The 13,675-nt window shown below is 42.0% G+C and overlaps 1 protein-coding gene across 5 annotated transcripts in view; it reads right to left on the reverse strand.

Annotated features, from left to right (window-relative positions):
• The window catches only part of TAF1 (TATA-box binding protein associated factor 1), a 29,523-nt gene that overhangs the window by 13,643 nt on the left and 2,205 nt on the right, over nt 1-13,675 (reverse strand). For 2 of the 5 annotated variants that reach the window (XM_012573201.5, XM_012573202.5), the window contains exons 5-23: nt 13,022-13,095; nt 10,826-11,044; nt 10,166-10,384; nt 9,784-9,985; nt 8,798-8,911; nt 8,111-8,278; nt 7,601-7,728; nt 7,386-7,493; nt 6,368-6,541; nt 6,105-6,278; nt 5,916-6,020; nt 4,687-4,887; nt 3,670-3,811; nt 3,144-3,274; nt 2,531-2,611; nt 1,970-2,119; nt 1,712-1,831; nt 1,365-1,540; nt 455-690 (exon numbers count right to left, since the gene is read on the reverse strand). In XM_012573201.5, coding sequence (XP_012428655.1) covers nt 455-690; nt 1,365-1,540; nt 1,712-1,831; nt 1,970-2,119; nt 2,531-2,611; nt 3,144-3,274; nt 3,670-3,811; nt 4,687-4,887; nt 5,916-6,020; nt 6,105-6,278; nt 6,368-6,541; nt 7,386-7,493; nt 7,601-7,728; nt 8,111-8,278; nt 8,798-8,911; nt 9,784-9,985; nt 10,166-10,384; nt 10,826-11,044; nt 13,022-13,095 — 2,922 coding nt within the window. Of the gene's footprint in view, nt 1-454; nt 691-1,364; nt 1,541-1,711; nt 1,832-1,969; nt 2,120-2,530; nt 2,612-3,143; nt 3,275-3,669; nt 3,812-4,686; nt 4,888-5,915; nt 6,021-6,104; nt 6,279-6,367; nt 6,542-7,385; nt 7,494-7,600; nt 7,729-8,110; nt 8,279-8,797; nt 8,912-9,783; nt 9,986-10,165; nt 10,385-10,825; nt 11,045-13,021; nt 13,264-13,569; nt 13,659-13,675 lie in introns of those variants that run through there. The other 3 variants (XM_012573203.5, XM_030272962.4, XM_072929284.1) reach the window with 2 other exon arrangements.

A 13,675-nucleotide genomic window follows, 5' to 3' on the forward strand; every position in this document is an offset into this window, starting at 1 on the left:
GCACACAGTGTAACAGACACTGCTATCAGCCTGCAGACTGTGCCTGCTTCACACACAGACCTGTGTGTACATAGAAGATTCAACTACACAACTGTAAGATGGTTGCAGGAACTATGTGTGAACACATCTTGAGAAGAATACTGAAAAACAGCTCCCCACTCAAGATAGAATTGAAAAAAAAAGAAACTTCAGTAGGAAGAAGCAGTGACTATCTAAAGAAATACCAGAGTAAGTTTATAGCTCAAAATAAACAAAAGATGTGAGGCAAAGAATACACTTCACATGCACTTTCAGCCACTAAGTGCTCAAGAGAAGGAAGAACCCCCAGAGAGGGAAAAGCCCCAGATAAGGAATCCACACTCTCTTGAGAGGCCAGATCAGCCTCTTTACGGCAGCCTGCCATAAAGTCCTGCATCCCTTCCCAGGCATAATTCTGGTGGTTGCAGTTACTTACACAGCCCCTTTTTGTCTCTCCTGTCCTTTTTGCCCCTGTCTTTGTCATTGTCTTCTCCCAGGAGCATCCTTTGCAATTCCTTCCGTTCCTGCTCTTCTCTTTCCCGAGAGAGCTGAGAACTAGTTTTCTTGTTCTGTAACATATTCTCAATATTCTTTCCCATCTCTTCAAAGTCACTGTCTTCAGCTGAACTGCTATCTGTGTCTGTTGACAGGATCTCAGTGGATTCCAAAACTCTGAAATAGGAGGCATCCTGAAGTCAGTGAATGTTGCCCTCCCAAATTAAAAAAAAAAAAAAAATCAGTCCATTACCTTCCCAGAAATACAAAGGTAAAAATGATGCAAAGATTTGAGAATTAATTATACAAATCATTACTACAACAGGCATAATATATTCCCTTCTCAGCCGTCCTTCTAACCCCTGCTAAAAGACAATCCTCAAAATAGATGATCTCTTCTTCATTAACAACACCTTATTCCCTCACCACTCTCAAGTCAGGCCAGAACAAGGAATAATGCATGAGTTCTTCTGGCAGATCTAAGACTAGGACATAGGATTGATACCTGCTACCCAAGAGAGAGATGGCAAATTGCTCATAACAGAACAAAACAGAAAAATGAAAGGAAAAAAGGTAGTGAACTCCTGATGTGTGGAACTGTAGAAGATCTCATGTTGTGACTCTGCAATGCATTCTACCTTTCCAAAAGGTCTGTGACAGCAAGACACTAAACCTGAGAGTTTCTATTAACAAGCAAAGGCCTCTTTCTTAGTGCTGTATTTCACGAGCCAAACAAGTTGAATGAACACCTATACCACCACACATCAGTGATCCCCAGGCATGCACAGTGCTGGACTTCTGAGGTGGGGACAGGGTGGGGTCCAAGCTGTGAACATCAGATAAGAACGCACTTATTTTGTAAGTCGAAGATGCGCTGACACTCTTCCTTGTATCTCTCCTGATGTTCTGCCACAGAGAACCGAGAGCCACGGGCGAATTTGCTCATAGGCCCTTCCCCTGAGCGTGCCTGCTCTGTGGACATCGTACGGACCACATCAATCACCTCCCACCGGGACAGCTTCTTTATCTGCACAGAAGAAGAAAAGGAGAGATTTTAGGAACACATAGCTGAGGTACCTGGCTGTGGATCTCAATTCCTCTCCACATGAAGTCAAAGTAGAAATTTATAAGTCCCTTCCAGCATCAGCTGCTAAAGCCATTAGTGAAACTTGGCAGCCTGCCCTGGGCTCACACTCACCTCCTCCTCAGGCACTCCAAACTTCCGCAGAAGCTGTTTGGCATTTTTGAGGGAAAGTCGGCGCAGATCCGCATCTGTGCCAGTCACTGTCTTCTTCACTGGCTGAGGCTCTTTATCATCCTGTTCAGAGGAAGATTCAGCCTGTTAATGTCATAAGAGTCTCTCCTAGGCTCATCAGATATTTTCTCTTCCTTAGGTCCCTTATTTAGTCCACTTCTCCCACATGACTTCCCAGCTATTGCTCATTGGGAACTATACCTTCTGCTGGGTTGGTTTGTTTGGAATCTTGACATAAGAAAATCCTTCCCCACAACCAGTGGGATCTGCAACACCGGTCACCTCTAGGAGGCACTTGCCCTTCATAGCAGCAATGAAGGCTCGTGTGGTGTTCCAGGGAGCTGTGCGCACCTGCCAGCAAGAAAATAAACAATCATAACCCTGTCATAACCCTGTCAAAGTCCAAGCTTTTATTCTGCAATTCTTCCAGTCATACTGAGAACTTTTCAACCGACACACTGAGGGTGAATTCCTCTTCTTGATCCTTCAGCTGCCCTGATAACACTTCAATGAATAACTAAAATGCTAAGGAACCACAAAAAGGCATTTAAGGTAAAAAAAGCTTAGCCCTGAAAGGACCTGCAAGAATAATCACCAAAGACAGGTATGAGCTGCCAGCAGAAGTTCCCAGGAAAGTTGTGTGAACATTGGAAACACTGAATCGGACTTTAAATATGTCCTTTAAATAAAAGGACCTCATTTTTCTCCTGCCATTCAATTTTATATACTGGTGTACACACTCATGCATCACTCTGATGATACCTCATCATCAATCTTCATTTGGAAATCTTCTTCATTCTCCTCTTCTGGAGCAAAGAAGGATTTCTCCCCATAACCTGCATCCTGCAGAAAAATGTTACGGCAAAAAAATGAGAAGCTGAAGTCTTAAAAAGGTTACTGGAGACAGAACAGCAATTGTCTCTGTGGAGACTTGACATGCTGAACAAGCAAATTTCCAGACAACTGTCTGCAAGATTCACAGTGGCCAACAGTAGCACAGATGTCAAACTGCCCAGTATTTTGACAAACTCCATACCTAACAGTGCACTTAAAAAAAAATAAATCTCTTACAGCCACCTGCTGGTTACTTTCTGCTGTAGAGCTCCAGGTATAAAAATAAACCCTTTCTTGTACCTTCCCTTTAGTACTTTTGAGCACAGCTAATTCAATATTCAGATAATAGGAGGTAAGAATACAGTGTTTCTTCCTTTAAAACTTAACTCCCTCTTATGCAGCAGCAAACTTAGCAGGTGACACAACAGATAGGGACCTAACTTGCCTACTTTGTAGCAGAATTAGCTTCAGGCAGAAGGTGTTACCCAGGCTCACCCCTCACAGGATGTCAGTAATTTGCCTTGGATTTACCAGGATTTACCTTGAGCCGTTGCTCTGCTGCAATCATGCTGTAATAGGCACAGCACTGCTCTGGGGACACCATGGCTCTGATCTCCTCCTCTGTTGGCAACCTGAAATCCGGCTTTAAAACCCACCAGTTTGAGTCCATTCCTGAAAAATGCACAGGTGAAATACTGAGCAGTTTCCTGCACGTGCTGGATGCCATCACAGTCCCAGCTTTCATATATATGCATTTGCTTGCTAAAAACAACACAGCTACACACAGAGGGAAGGGAATGTGTTTGTGTTGTGTCTTTAATGAGTAAATCACTGCCCAAAGGGTATTTAAAAATGTCTAAACTGTAGTCACTTCTCACCATGGAGCACACTTGTGCCAAAAGAAAGTGCACATTCTTAAAAATTTGAACATACAGAACCCCTGTCAGATTGCATTTCAGTTCTACAAGCTTTCAAGAATGGTTTATCAGATGTTCCCTCCTTCTGCTGTGTTTGGATCTCCAAGAGCAGCAAAGGATGGCTGACCACCAGCCGAAACCCTTCGGTACCTGTGCGTTTGAAATCAGCACAGAGCTTCAGGCGCTTGCGGATGCTGCTCTCGGAGTGGGAGGGAAAGGCCTTCTTGATGTCCTCCATGCGGATCCTCCGCGGACGGTCCCTGCTCTTCCAGAAGAGCCGATAGATAAAAACCTACAAAAGAATACCATTTGTCCAAAGACACAATAAACCAACTTGCACAGACAGTACAGCCAGTGTTTCTGGTGATTGCTTCAGACTTACTACTTAAAAAACATTGTTTCTCATAAATTTACTCAGTAAAGTTTTCCAAGCCATGTGTCTGCTTCAGGTTCAGCTATTTTTGAGAATGAGATGTGGAAAACATATTTGTCTTGAAAGTTTGTTTTAACACATTAGAAATGTTCATTCTTTGTCACAGAAATTCTGTGAACAGCATGTTTTCTCCTGCTCTGCAAATACCTCCGGAGTTATAATTTTGAGTTAAATTGACAGTAAATTACTATAAATTTTCTCCAAAATATGATCTTGAGGATAATTACTGAATGCTCATGGACTGTCCCAAAGCTTAACCACCACAAGATCTAGAAAATTAAGAAATACCTATGAGGCAACTCTAATTCTGTGCTGTTTGATAGCACAGTGATAAGTTTCCTTAACAGACTCTTAGTAAAACCCATCTAAGTGACATTTTACACAGCACAACCACTTCAAAACTTTAACTTCTTCAGTTTTGCACATTTATATATAATCTCCTAACCTTTTATTCTGGTAACAAAAAGCCTTTATCATTTACTTATCAGATAGGATGCCATTAAAATAGAAGAGATATTTTATAAGTCTTTGGTTAAATTAAAACAAAAATGGCCTGTCTGGTTAACATCCAACTCTTGCAGCACTCTCACCTCACAAGAAAACAAATGAAAAAAGGGAGTCACAGCAGGACAACGAGATTCTCAAATCAAGACTATCCACCTGAGACTCAAGCCTATGCCACAGGCTTGCTCTGAAGACCCCCCCAGATGCCCGAATAATCTCTTATCACATACCTGCAGGAAGTCTCTGATATGTGTGTTAGCTCGCTTGGAGTTGGGACCAGGTACTTCATAGAGTGGGCATTCCTGCCCAACTACAAAAATATCCACTAATTCTCGAATGTAGTAACCTTGTCTTGTCCGGATGATCAGGAAATCTGTTTCAGGCATCTTATGCAAATAGATGGGGGCCCGGAAAAGATTGTTTTCAAATGCCTGTTAAGAGAAACAAATCAAAGTCAAGTTTTGATCAAACCTTCTGTGATGCAATCACAAAAAAGATCTCAAAAAACCCAGTACCCCAAGGTTCATTGCAATGGTACACCATCGTTTATATCACAGCATACACAGATGTGCAGGAAGCAGTCAAGGATGAAGAACAAAAGCTTAAGGAACATTAGAACAAATACAGAGATTGGAGGACTCTTTGGACATTTGGAAGTACTTCAGGACCTTTAAGAAGGTACTTTCAAAAAAAAAGACAGAAAGAACACATCTGCAAAAGAATGCAATAACCACAGAAACCAGATCAACACACAATTAGCACTGTTAGTTCTGTGATACATCTCTAATATGACCTTATATCTAATATGACCTAATATCACCTTACCTTTTCCCTGTGGTACAAAATGGAAGAATTATTGCTGCAACACAAGCAGCTAGCATTAACTGAAAACCATTTATATTTACATTTATGGATAATTAGCCAGGTGGTCCTTGTAACACTCTTAATTCCTCTCTCCATCTCAAATGTATGTATTTCAAGAACACAGCGAGGCTCATAAAACCAGAAGTCTGTACACCTGACTGGCACCCTAAAAGTGCAATTCTCAGAAGGTACATATGAAATCCATTTTTTCTATCCCCTCCAACACTTTATTTATTGAGCTCCCCAGCATTCAAGTAGCTTTTGGTTTTCCCCTCAGTCCTCTAACACTATTTCTAATACTAAGCAAAACAGCAAAGATTCACTTCCTGCAACTCTTGTAACTCCTACAATAACTTTAAAAAGCATACAACTGAGATTAAAAAATAAAAGAAAGCTAGGGACTGAATTACTAATAGTAATTACTATTACTAGTAAGCAGAGACATAAACTGGAACTGAAAAGGAAGCTAGTTTTTTTTTTTTTTTTAAGCCGAGCATTATTTATGATTGAATAAATACGGCTTGTAAAAGGTACTTTGCCTATTATGCCACATCCAACTTATTGGTCTTTTAAATGTCAAAACCTCATTTCTCACCTGCAGTAACTGGCCTGGATGCAGAGAACCCAGGAAGGGAGAAGTGTGACAATAAACAGTCTCTCCATATTTACAATCTGGAGCTCCTGGATCTTTGCCAGGTTTCTGGAAGGTGCAATGGAGGTACTGTTAGCTCTCAGTGAGAAGCAGAGGGAAATCACTATCCAACAGCAGAATCTGCATACTCACCCTCTTGTAGTAATTTTTAATCTTTGTTGCCATGCCAACCTGCATCATCAGAGGGGCGTTCTCCTCACTGTACTCAGCAAGGATGAGATCTCCATCCTTGCCAGTGAGGTCCTGTGGTGTGCGCATGAAGAACATCTCCCCCCCGCCCGAGGCCTGGCGCTCCTGCTCCCTCATCTGCGCCAGGACAAGGGACAGCGTCAGGAGAACAGCTCCAGCAGCCCAGGAGCCACGGCACGCTCCCAGGCACACAGGAACCACTCTACCTTGGCCTTCTTCTTGATGTGCTTCAGCAGAGGCTGCACAGTGTGGGGCCCGGGCTGGGACAAGGCACCAAAGGAATATTTCTTCAGGGGAGGCCGATGGAATTGCCGGAGCTTCATGGGACCCATGTGGGTGGGAAAGAACGGCTGGCGCAGCTCCACTGCTGGGATGGAGTGCTGGTACAGAACACAAGCTGTGCTAAGAGGGACATGCACCACCTCAAAAGTCAGACCATCCTCCTATCCATTAAACCTTAAATAAGACAGCCCAGGAATATTTTTAGGTCTCTTAGCAGAAACACAAGTGCATTGAAATTCACTTGTCATCATAAATGCTGCCTTTTGACCGAAAAGTGCTTACTTCCATATAGAGATCTCTCCTTTAAGTACAGAGAAGGCTTCAATTTTACTATTTCAAATGGTACCCAATGATGGGATCTTCTTACTAACTAGGAATCACATGTAAAGCCATTATCCCTATCAGTGGGGGAGAAATTAATTTGGAATTACATACAGTTTTCCCATTACAAAGGATGCTGGAGTCAGATGAGGTTTTAGCAGTCACTGAATTCCCCACAGAAGGAACTAAAAAACCATCAAAACCATCATCTCCTCACTTAGGGCTAGTGAGCAGTAATTCATATTCATCAGTAATTAAATTAATTTTATAATATTCAGATTAAGACACACATAGCAGCAGAAGTACAAACTGCACCTCTTTCTCCCCTCCCACTATTGGTTTACAAAGAACACTACATAGTAAGACACCAAACAAAAGCATGGCAAGTAGGACACAGGAATATCAAGCAACTAAACCTCAGTTTGATGGGGCAATCAATAAAAATTAGTTCAAACTCCTAATTTTAATTGAACATTAAAAATATCTATCATGAACACTTAACTGAACTGCTGTAATCTAAATTCTGTTTTTCTAAAAATCTTCAGTCCTATCCTCACAGCTAGAAATCTCCTACCAAGACACTCAAGCTCTTTCATGCACAGTGAAGACTATTGTGGCTACCTGGATGATGTTGCCTCCAAAGGTTCCTCGAAGTCCCTGCTGTTTGGGGTAGTAAAACTCATCATTGGAGAGGTTCCAGGGATCCTTCACCTCTGGCTGAGACATATTCTATTTCAATTTTAAACACAGAGAGAGAGGTGTCAAAAAAACCCAACAAAGCTCACTCCTTCCTCACCATTCCTAACCCTGGAGATGATACTAAAGCTTATGCTGACCTGCTGTGGTTCTTCCTTGATGACACCTGTTTTTCCCAACAGGATCCGACTCTTCTTTAGAGAAGATTCTTTCTTGTTCTCCTTGGATGGAGAGTTCAAAGTCATCTCTTCCTTTTCATCAGGAATTTCTAAAAGCACAAGTTTACATCCCTACCTTTCCTCTTCAAACCAACATGCATGCAAGTCAGATTAAGACAGCCACTCCTAAAACACATTAAGAGCCAGATTAATCACACTGATTTTAAGTTTCAGGGTATTAATTTTTGCTTTCCTGTCAGTGCATTTAACTTGGAAATTGAATATGTACACCACACCAGTAAAGGTTATTAGCATTGCCACCTCCTGCTCAGGCCTTTGACTTGCAAATTAACTTCAAAAGCCAGAACAAAGGAAGGCCATAAGTCTTGCCCCAGTCCATTTATTTCCACTGCAGTGTGATTATAAACCCTCGCTTTCATTTCCCCTTGTCTTTTCCTACTCAAGTCAAATTTCTGGACACCATACACGTACCTAGAATTATGTTTTCATCATTTGGATCAAGTGTTAAGACAGGGGGATCCAAATAGGTTTCCATTGCCTGATCATCCCAGATGATATTGTCTTCCCAACGGCCATACACTAACTCTTCATTATCAATTGGGAAAATGGAGTACCAGGGCTTGTCTTCATCCAGGGAAACTGCAACAATCATAAAGTAGAACCCTTGAGAATTTTATACACAGAAAACTATTTCAGCCTTGGCAGAAAACTATCTCAAATCTCAAACCCACATCGTACTCCCTCTACCTTCCCCATGTTTCAGGCTTCCTGAGGCAGAACCTCTAAAAGGCAAAAGAAAACTGATCTTGAAAGCAAAGAGGAAGTAGAGCCCCAAGCCTGAGCTTTACCAATGCGTGGGAAACGGATCTGTAAGGCATACTTAAAACTTGATAGAAAATTCACACAGTCTTGTACATCTGATGGAATGACACTGAGTTTTACATCCCTTGTATTTCACTATTCATCGAGACTGATAATGGAATAAAATCTTTTAAAACTCCTCTCAGCTACCCAGTCTCTGTAAAAACTAGGAAAACCAACACCAACGCTCAAAGATTTTGCTCTACTGAAACACAGCCTCCAAAATGTTTTAGAGCAAACAAGTAGCCTTTCTACCACAGAAATAAGTGTCACATGCACCTACTCATGGGCCATTACCTTGCTGTTCAGGGGCCTTTTCCTTGCACTTTGCTATGCCCAGGACTCCTGCCACATTGGGTTTCTGTGCTAGAGGAATTGGTGAATTGAGCAAAGAGCCACTGCGGTTCAAACCTAGAGAAAAGGAAAACAAAAGCAAGGTCAGCTTGAGTGGGAGGGTCAGGGGGCACTGTAGTGTATTAAACCAAGACTGGGGGGGTGCATGGAGAGTGAATTTCAGCCTGATGGACCTACTTGCTCATATCCCAAAGAGTGACATGTGTCATTAGAACTGGGAAAGCTTAGAAAAACACATTTCACACAGAGCTGACTGCTGGAGCCTGCAACCTCTTCAAATAATCTCCAATTCACCCACCCAACACCTCAGTGTCTTGTACTCACAGCTGAACACTAAAGAATTGACACTGGTACCCAATAGAGATCTGACATCCCCATTAGTCTTTCCTTTTAGAAGCAGGACAAGATATGGCAAACAGAAGACAAACATTCATTCTACGTGAACAATTTCAATTTAAAATGCATCCATGTCTAAAAGAAGTCTGAGGCTTGTAAGAATTGTTACTTCCTATCTAGAAAAAACAGAATAGTTTTAGTTGAGGAGAAACTTCTACATAATTCTTCCAAATAAAAGCAAAACTAAACAAAATTCCACTAGCCTATAACAAGAGGAAATCCTAAGGGCAGCTTTTCTTGATATTAATGTAGATGGATCCAGCATGTGGTATTCTACATGGAAAGAAGAAAGACAGAGCTGGGATTGGGGATTTTTTAACAGAAGTCATCTACTCTGTTTTTGGAAAGGAGCTGACTCTCATAATTCTCAGAGGGGCTGTGATTTTGCCAAAAAGCATTCCCAAACAGAGGGAACTATGTTCTACATTTGAGACACGCAACTGTGCATGTATAATTTTACTAAGTGCTGCAGTTGAGCATCTAATGAGTCAGCTCACTACAGCAAGTAAAGTTGGTGTCAGAGCCCTGATCACCTTGTTGGGCATTGTATGCAGTGGCATTTCTGGTCATGCTGGATGGCAGCCAGCCCGCCAAGCTTGCACGCTGTGTCTTAGTCCCTTTGTGCTTGACATCCTCCCCATTCCAGATGACATCATCCTCCCACTGGAGCTGTGTCACCATGAGGAAGTGCTCATCAGCTAGCAGATCATCCTTCTCCTTCGTTGATTCTGCATCCTGGAAGGGAGTAATAATTGTTGGAAGACATGACTTAAAAGACATCCTTTCCAACTAACGGAGGAAAATTCTAAGTCCCATTTTGCACAGTGCACAACAGTCCACCAGCCCATCACCAGATTCTCATCATGCAGCAATCCCCATATCCCCCCACACTTTGCCCCATGGTTCCCCTCTCACCCCCTCCTCTGTGTGTCCTTTAGCCTCTTCCTCGTTCTTCTCCTTCAGCTTGAAGCCATAATCGAAGCCGCTGCCGTCCTCGGGGATGCCCAACATGTCGTACCAGAGCTGGGCAGGGCCATAGCGCCACTCGGCCACCTTGGGCTTGGTGTCTGTCACCTTGTCTATGTCACCCGTCGACTGGGAGAACTTGGACTCCACAGGCGCCATCATGGTAATCTGAAGCACAGCAAAGGAGGGAACAGTTACACTGGTGGTTTATCTAAGTGCCAGTAAGAGGTCTCTTCCTTCCGAGTTTCCCAGCTTACTCTCATAGAAGAAATGCATTTCTAAGAAGTTCTTTTCCATACTTACTAGCTGCCTCAAGAATGTTCTGCAATTAGACTTCCAAGAACACACAGATTTCCTCTTGATACAAAGAGGGTAAGCTCTCCTATGGATCCTGTACCACGGATGCAGCCTTCCCAGTAAGAAGCAATCACCTGAAGTCACTGACTATTATTTGGAGAAGAGCTGCTACCCAGCTGGAATACAAGCCAACTCTGTTCTCCATTTTTCTTTTGAGGGAAAGGTTCCTTCCTCTAACAGTTGGTGTTCACTCCTATTCCACTACTACCCCCAGCACTAGCTGGTGCCCTCTCTAAGTCTCAGATATCCCACCTCATCATCTGAAAGGCACTGCTCAGGAGGGGGAGGAGCAGCAAACTCATACTCCCAAGGAGATTTTCCTTCCACTCCACTCTCAACCACAACTTCACCCTCCTGTATCTGCACTTCCTGCGCCAACTCCCGATGCTTCTTCTTGCGTTTCCTCCGGGCACTTCGCCAGACCGACGGAACGTTCTTCCCAGGGCCAAAGAGTCGCAGGAAACGCAGCACCTGAACACCAACATGAGAAAACAAGAGGATCAAATTAAAACAGACATTGTGGAATGCTTGCTCTCACCTGAAGAACAGTAATGTAAGAGAGCACTCTGAAATTCAGAAGCTCGGCATGTGGTACAACCCCAGCTCCCAGTGCAATCAACAACCTCTTGGTCATACTCAAAAAAAAAGTTTCTGATCCTTCTGTTTGATGGACCCCCTCCTTTTCAAAAGGATATATTCTTAATTTCAGACACAGAGAAAGTCAGAGGGAAGAAAGACTGCCTTTACATATTGGACATGTGGTTAGATACCACCTGGAAGTAATTGATTTTCATTCTGAACAATCCACAATCTTCAGAAAGACAGATGGAGGTTGAAGAAGAGTAGATAAAAATTATCAGCAAAAAAGACAAGCTTAAAGAGAATTATATAGAGATTTCTTAAGCAAACAGATAAATAATATGGCCCAGAAATAACACACTTATTTTTATTTCCATTATAATGTAGTTCCTCTGCACTGCATGCCTCCAAAACCTGCACTGATGGTAATGACACATTTTCTCTCCTGTTCTGTCTATAGGTATGATTGCTGTTTTTTAAACATTTACATTTATTTTCTTCTAAGAACTCTTTCAAAGAGGTAAAACATTATTTCTAAATTAACTGACATATTTAGGAAACAGGAGTTAGAACCAAAGATTTTGCAGATATATCCTATTCATGTTCTCTGTTAATCTGTTACACTGATCCCCAAAGGAAATGTTTATATGACCACTCTGTCCACCTCTGCCTATACCCATGTAAACCTTCTTTCCAAAACTCACACAGATTCTTTACAAACCCTTTATCCGGTTTCAATGACCTGCCATGAAGAGCAAAGGTTTCAGACCTTATAGACATAATTAAGCTGCTAATAGGTCAAATGAACACAAAAGTTTGCTTCTGCACATGCAATTTTAGGAGGTTTCATCCAAAAATACAATGCTATATTAACATGCACATCAACCGATTCTCATAGCAAAATCGACAGGGCTTTAGGCTTTGTCAGCTCTATTGCTCATGAATTAATCTTGGAAAGTGCTCAGCACTTTCTGCACCCAGCACTGAGCCAGTCTCTGATACTTCGTGTTCAGCATCAAAGGAATGAACACACCAACTGATATACAGGAAACACCAAGTTTCCAAAGTCTAGAAAACATTGAGAAGGGAAACTTCTGTGTTAGAGCCTCACCTAGATTACAATAGACAGTGTCCAGCTGAATAATTAAAACACTTAATTATGCAAATTATACAGATCCTTACACAAACTCTCTGAGGCATACATAAAACCAAGTTATTTTTGTCCACAACTATCTGTTTGACAACTATAAACCCATTTTCATTGTCCTTCTCCTCCTACCTATCCTTTCTTCTTGACAGCTTTAAAACTTCCAGAATAATTACTGAAATATATAAGTTGCATTTTCTATTTGGGAGCATTTAGGAAAGAATTGTAATGAATTCACTTTGTGCAAAACCCAACCAGCCTTTGAACCAATTTGCTTTCAGGCTATTTCTAATTTATGCTCAGAGCAGTTTCAAGAGAGAATTAAGTAAAGAAACAGATCACAAACTGCTACAGGAAAAGCACACCAAGTTCAGGACAGCATAAAAGGAGGAGCAAGTATTTACCAGAAAAGCCAGGAAGCAGATAGATTAGCACTGTTTTTTAATCATCTGGCAAAAGAATCAAACCAATAGGCCTTGGCTATGGTCAGCAAAACATTCACACCCTGATTTATAGAATGCTTTTTAAGAGATTCCTGCAAATGGCAGGAAAATTACTAGATAAAATCAGTCTGGAAACAGCAGCAAACAGAAACTAAAGAAAGTATTGAGTGAGCAAGAACATCTATGTGATTACTGAGTACATACCCCTGAACACTGTACAATGCATATTTAGAGAGCTTACATGACACACACATCTCTTCCACTTATCTCTTACAATACCTTGCCTGGTCGAAATTCTGGGAAGAGCTCTGTAACACTTGGCAACTGTTTGGTAGCATCTCGCTGCATGATTCCTGCAAGAGGAAGTGTGAGTTTGCCTTCCTTGGATTCTGCCTGCCTGGCTTCTTGAGGTCCCATCTCTGACTCAGAATCAGAGCTGCTGCTGAAATCCACCTTGTCAGAGGCAGCAGAGGAAGGAGCAATGATGGAGGGCAAAATGATACCGTCTCCATCTTCAGATACTACAATAGAACAAGCACCTCATAAACAAACAGGTCTCCTCCCTCTCCCCTAGCATAACCCCACAGCGCCACATTTATTGTTTATATGAAGTTATGCGAGTTATTAAGCCTGTGCAGGCATTCTAAGTACCATTCTGGTTTAACCTTTCATTTTATCCTAAGCGTTCCAGGTGAATTCCCCAGCCACAACTGAGAGGATGAGACAAAAAAACAGTTTCATTGTCAATACGGGTATTTCAACAGTCACTGGAAATACAACACTTCACCCTAGACTTCAGCCAATCCTGCAACACCACAAACACTCACCTTCAGATGCAGACCGAGTTTTGATGATGCGTGGTGCCGCAGAACTGCTACACAGGGGCGTTTGCTTCCTTCAGACATTCACATTGCCAGAGAGAAGAAGAAAGTC

This window comes from Taeniopygia guttata, chromosome 4A, assembly GCF_048771995.1.
Source record: "Taeniopygia guttata chromosome 4A, bTaeGut7.mat, whole genome shotgun sequence".
NCBI lineage: Eukaryota > Metazoa > Chordata > Aves > Passeriformes > Estrildidae > Taeniopygia > Taeniopygia guttata.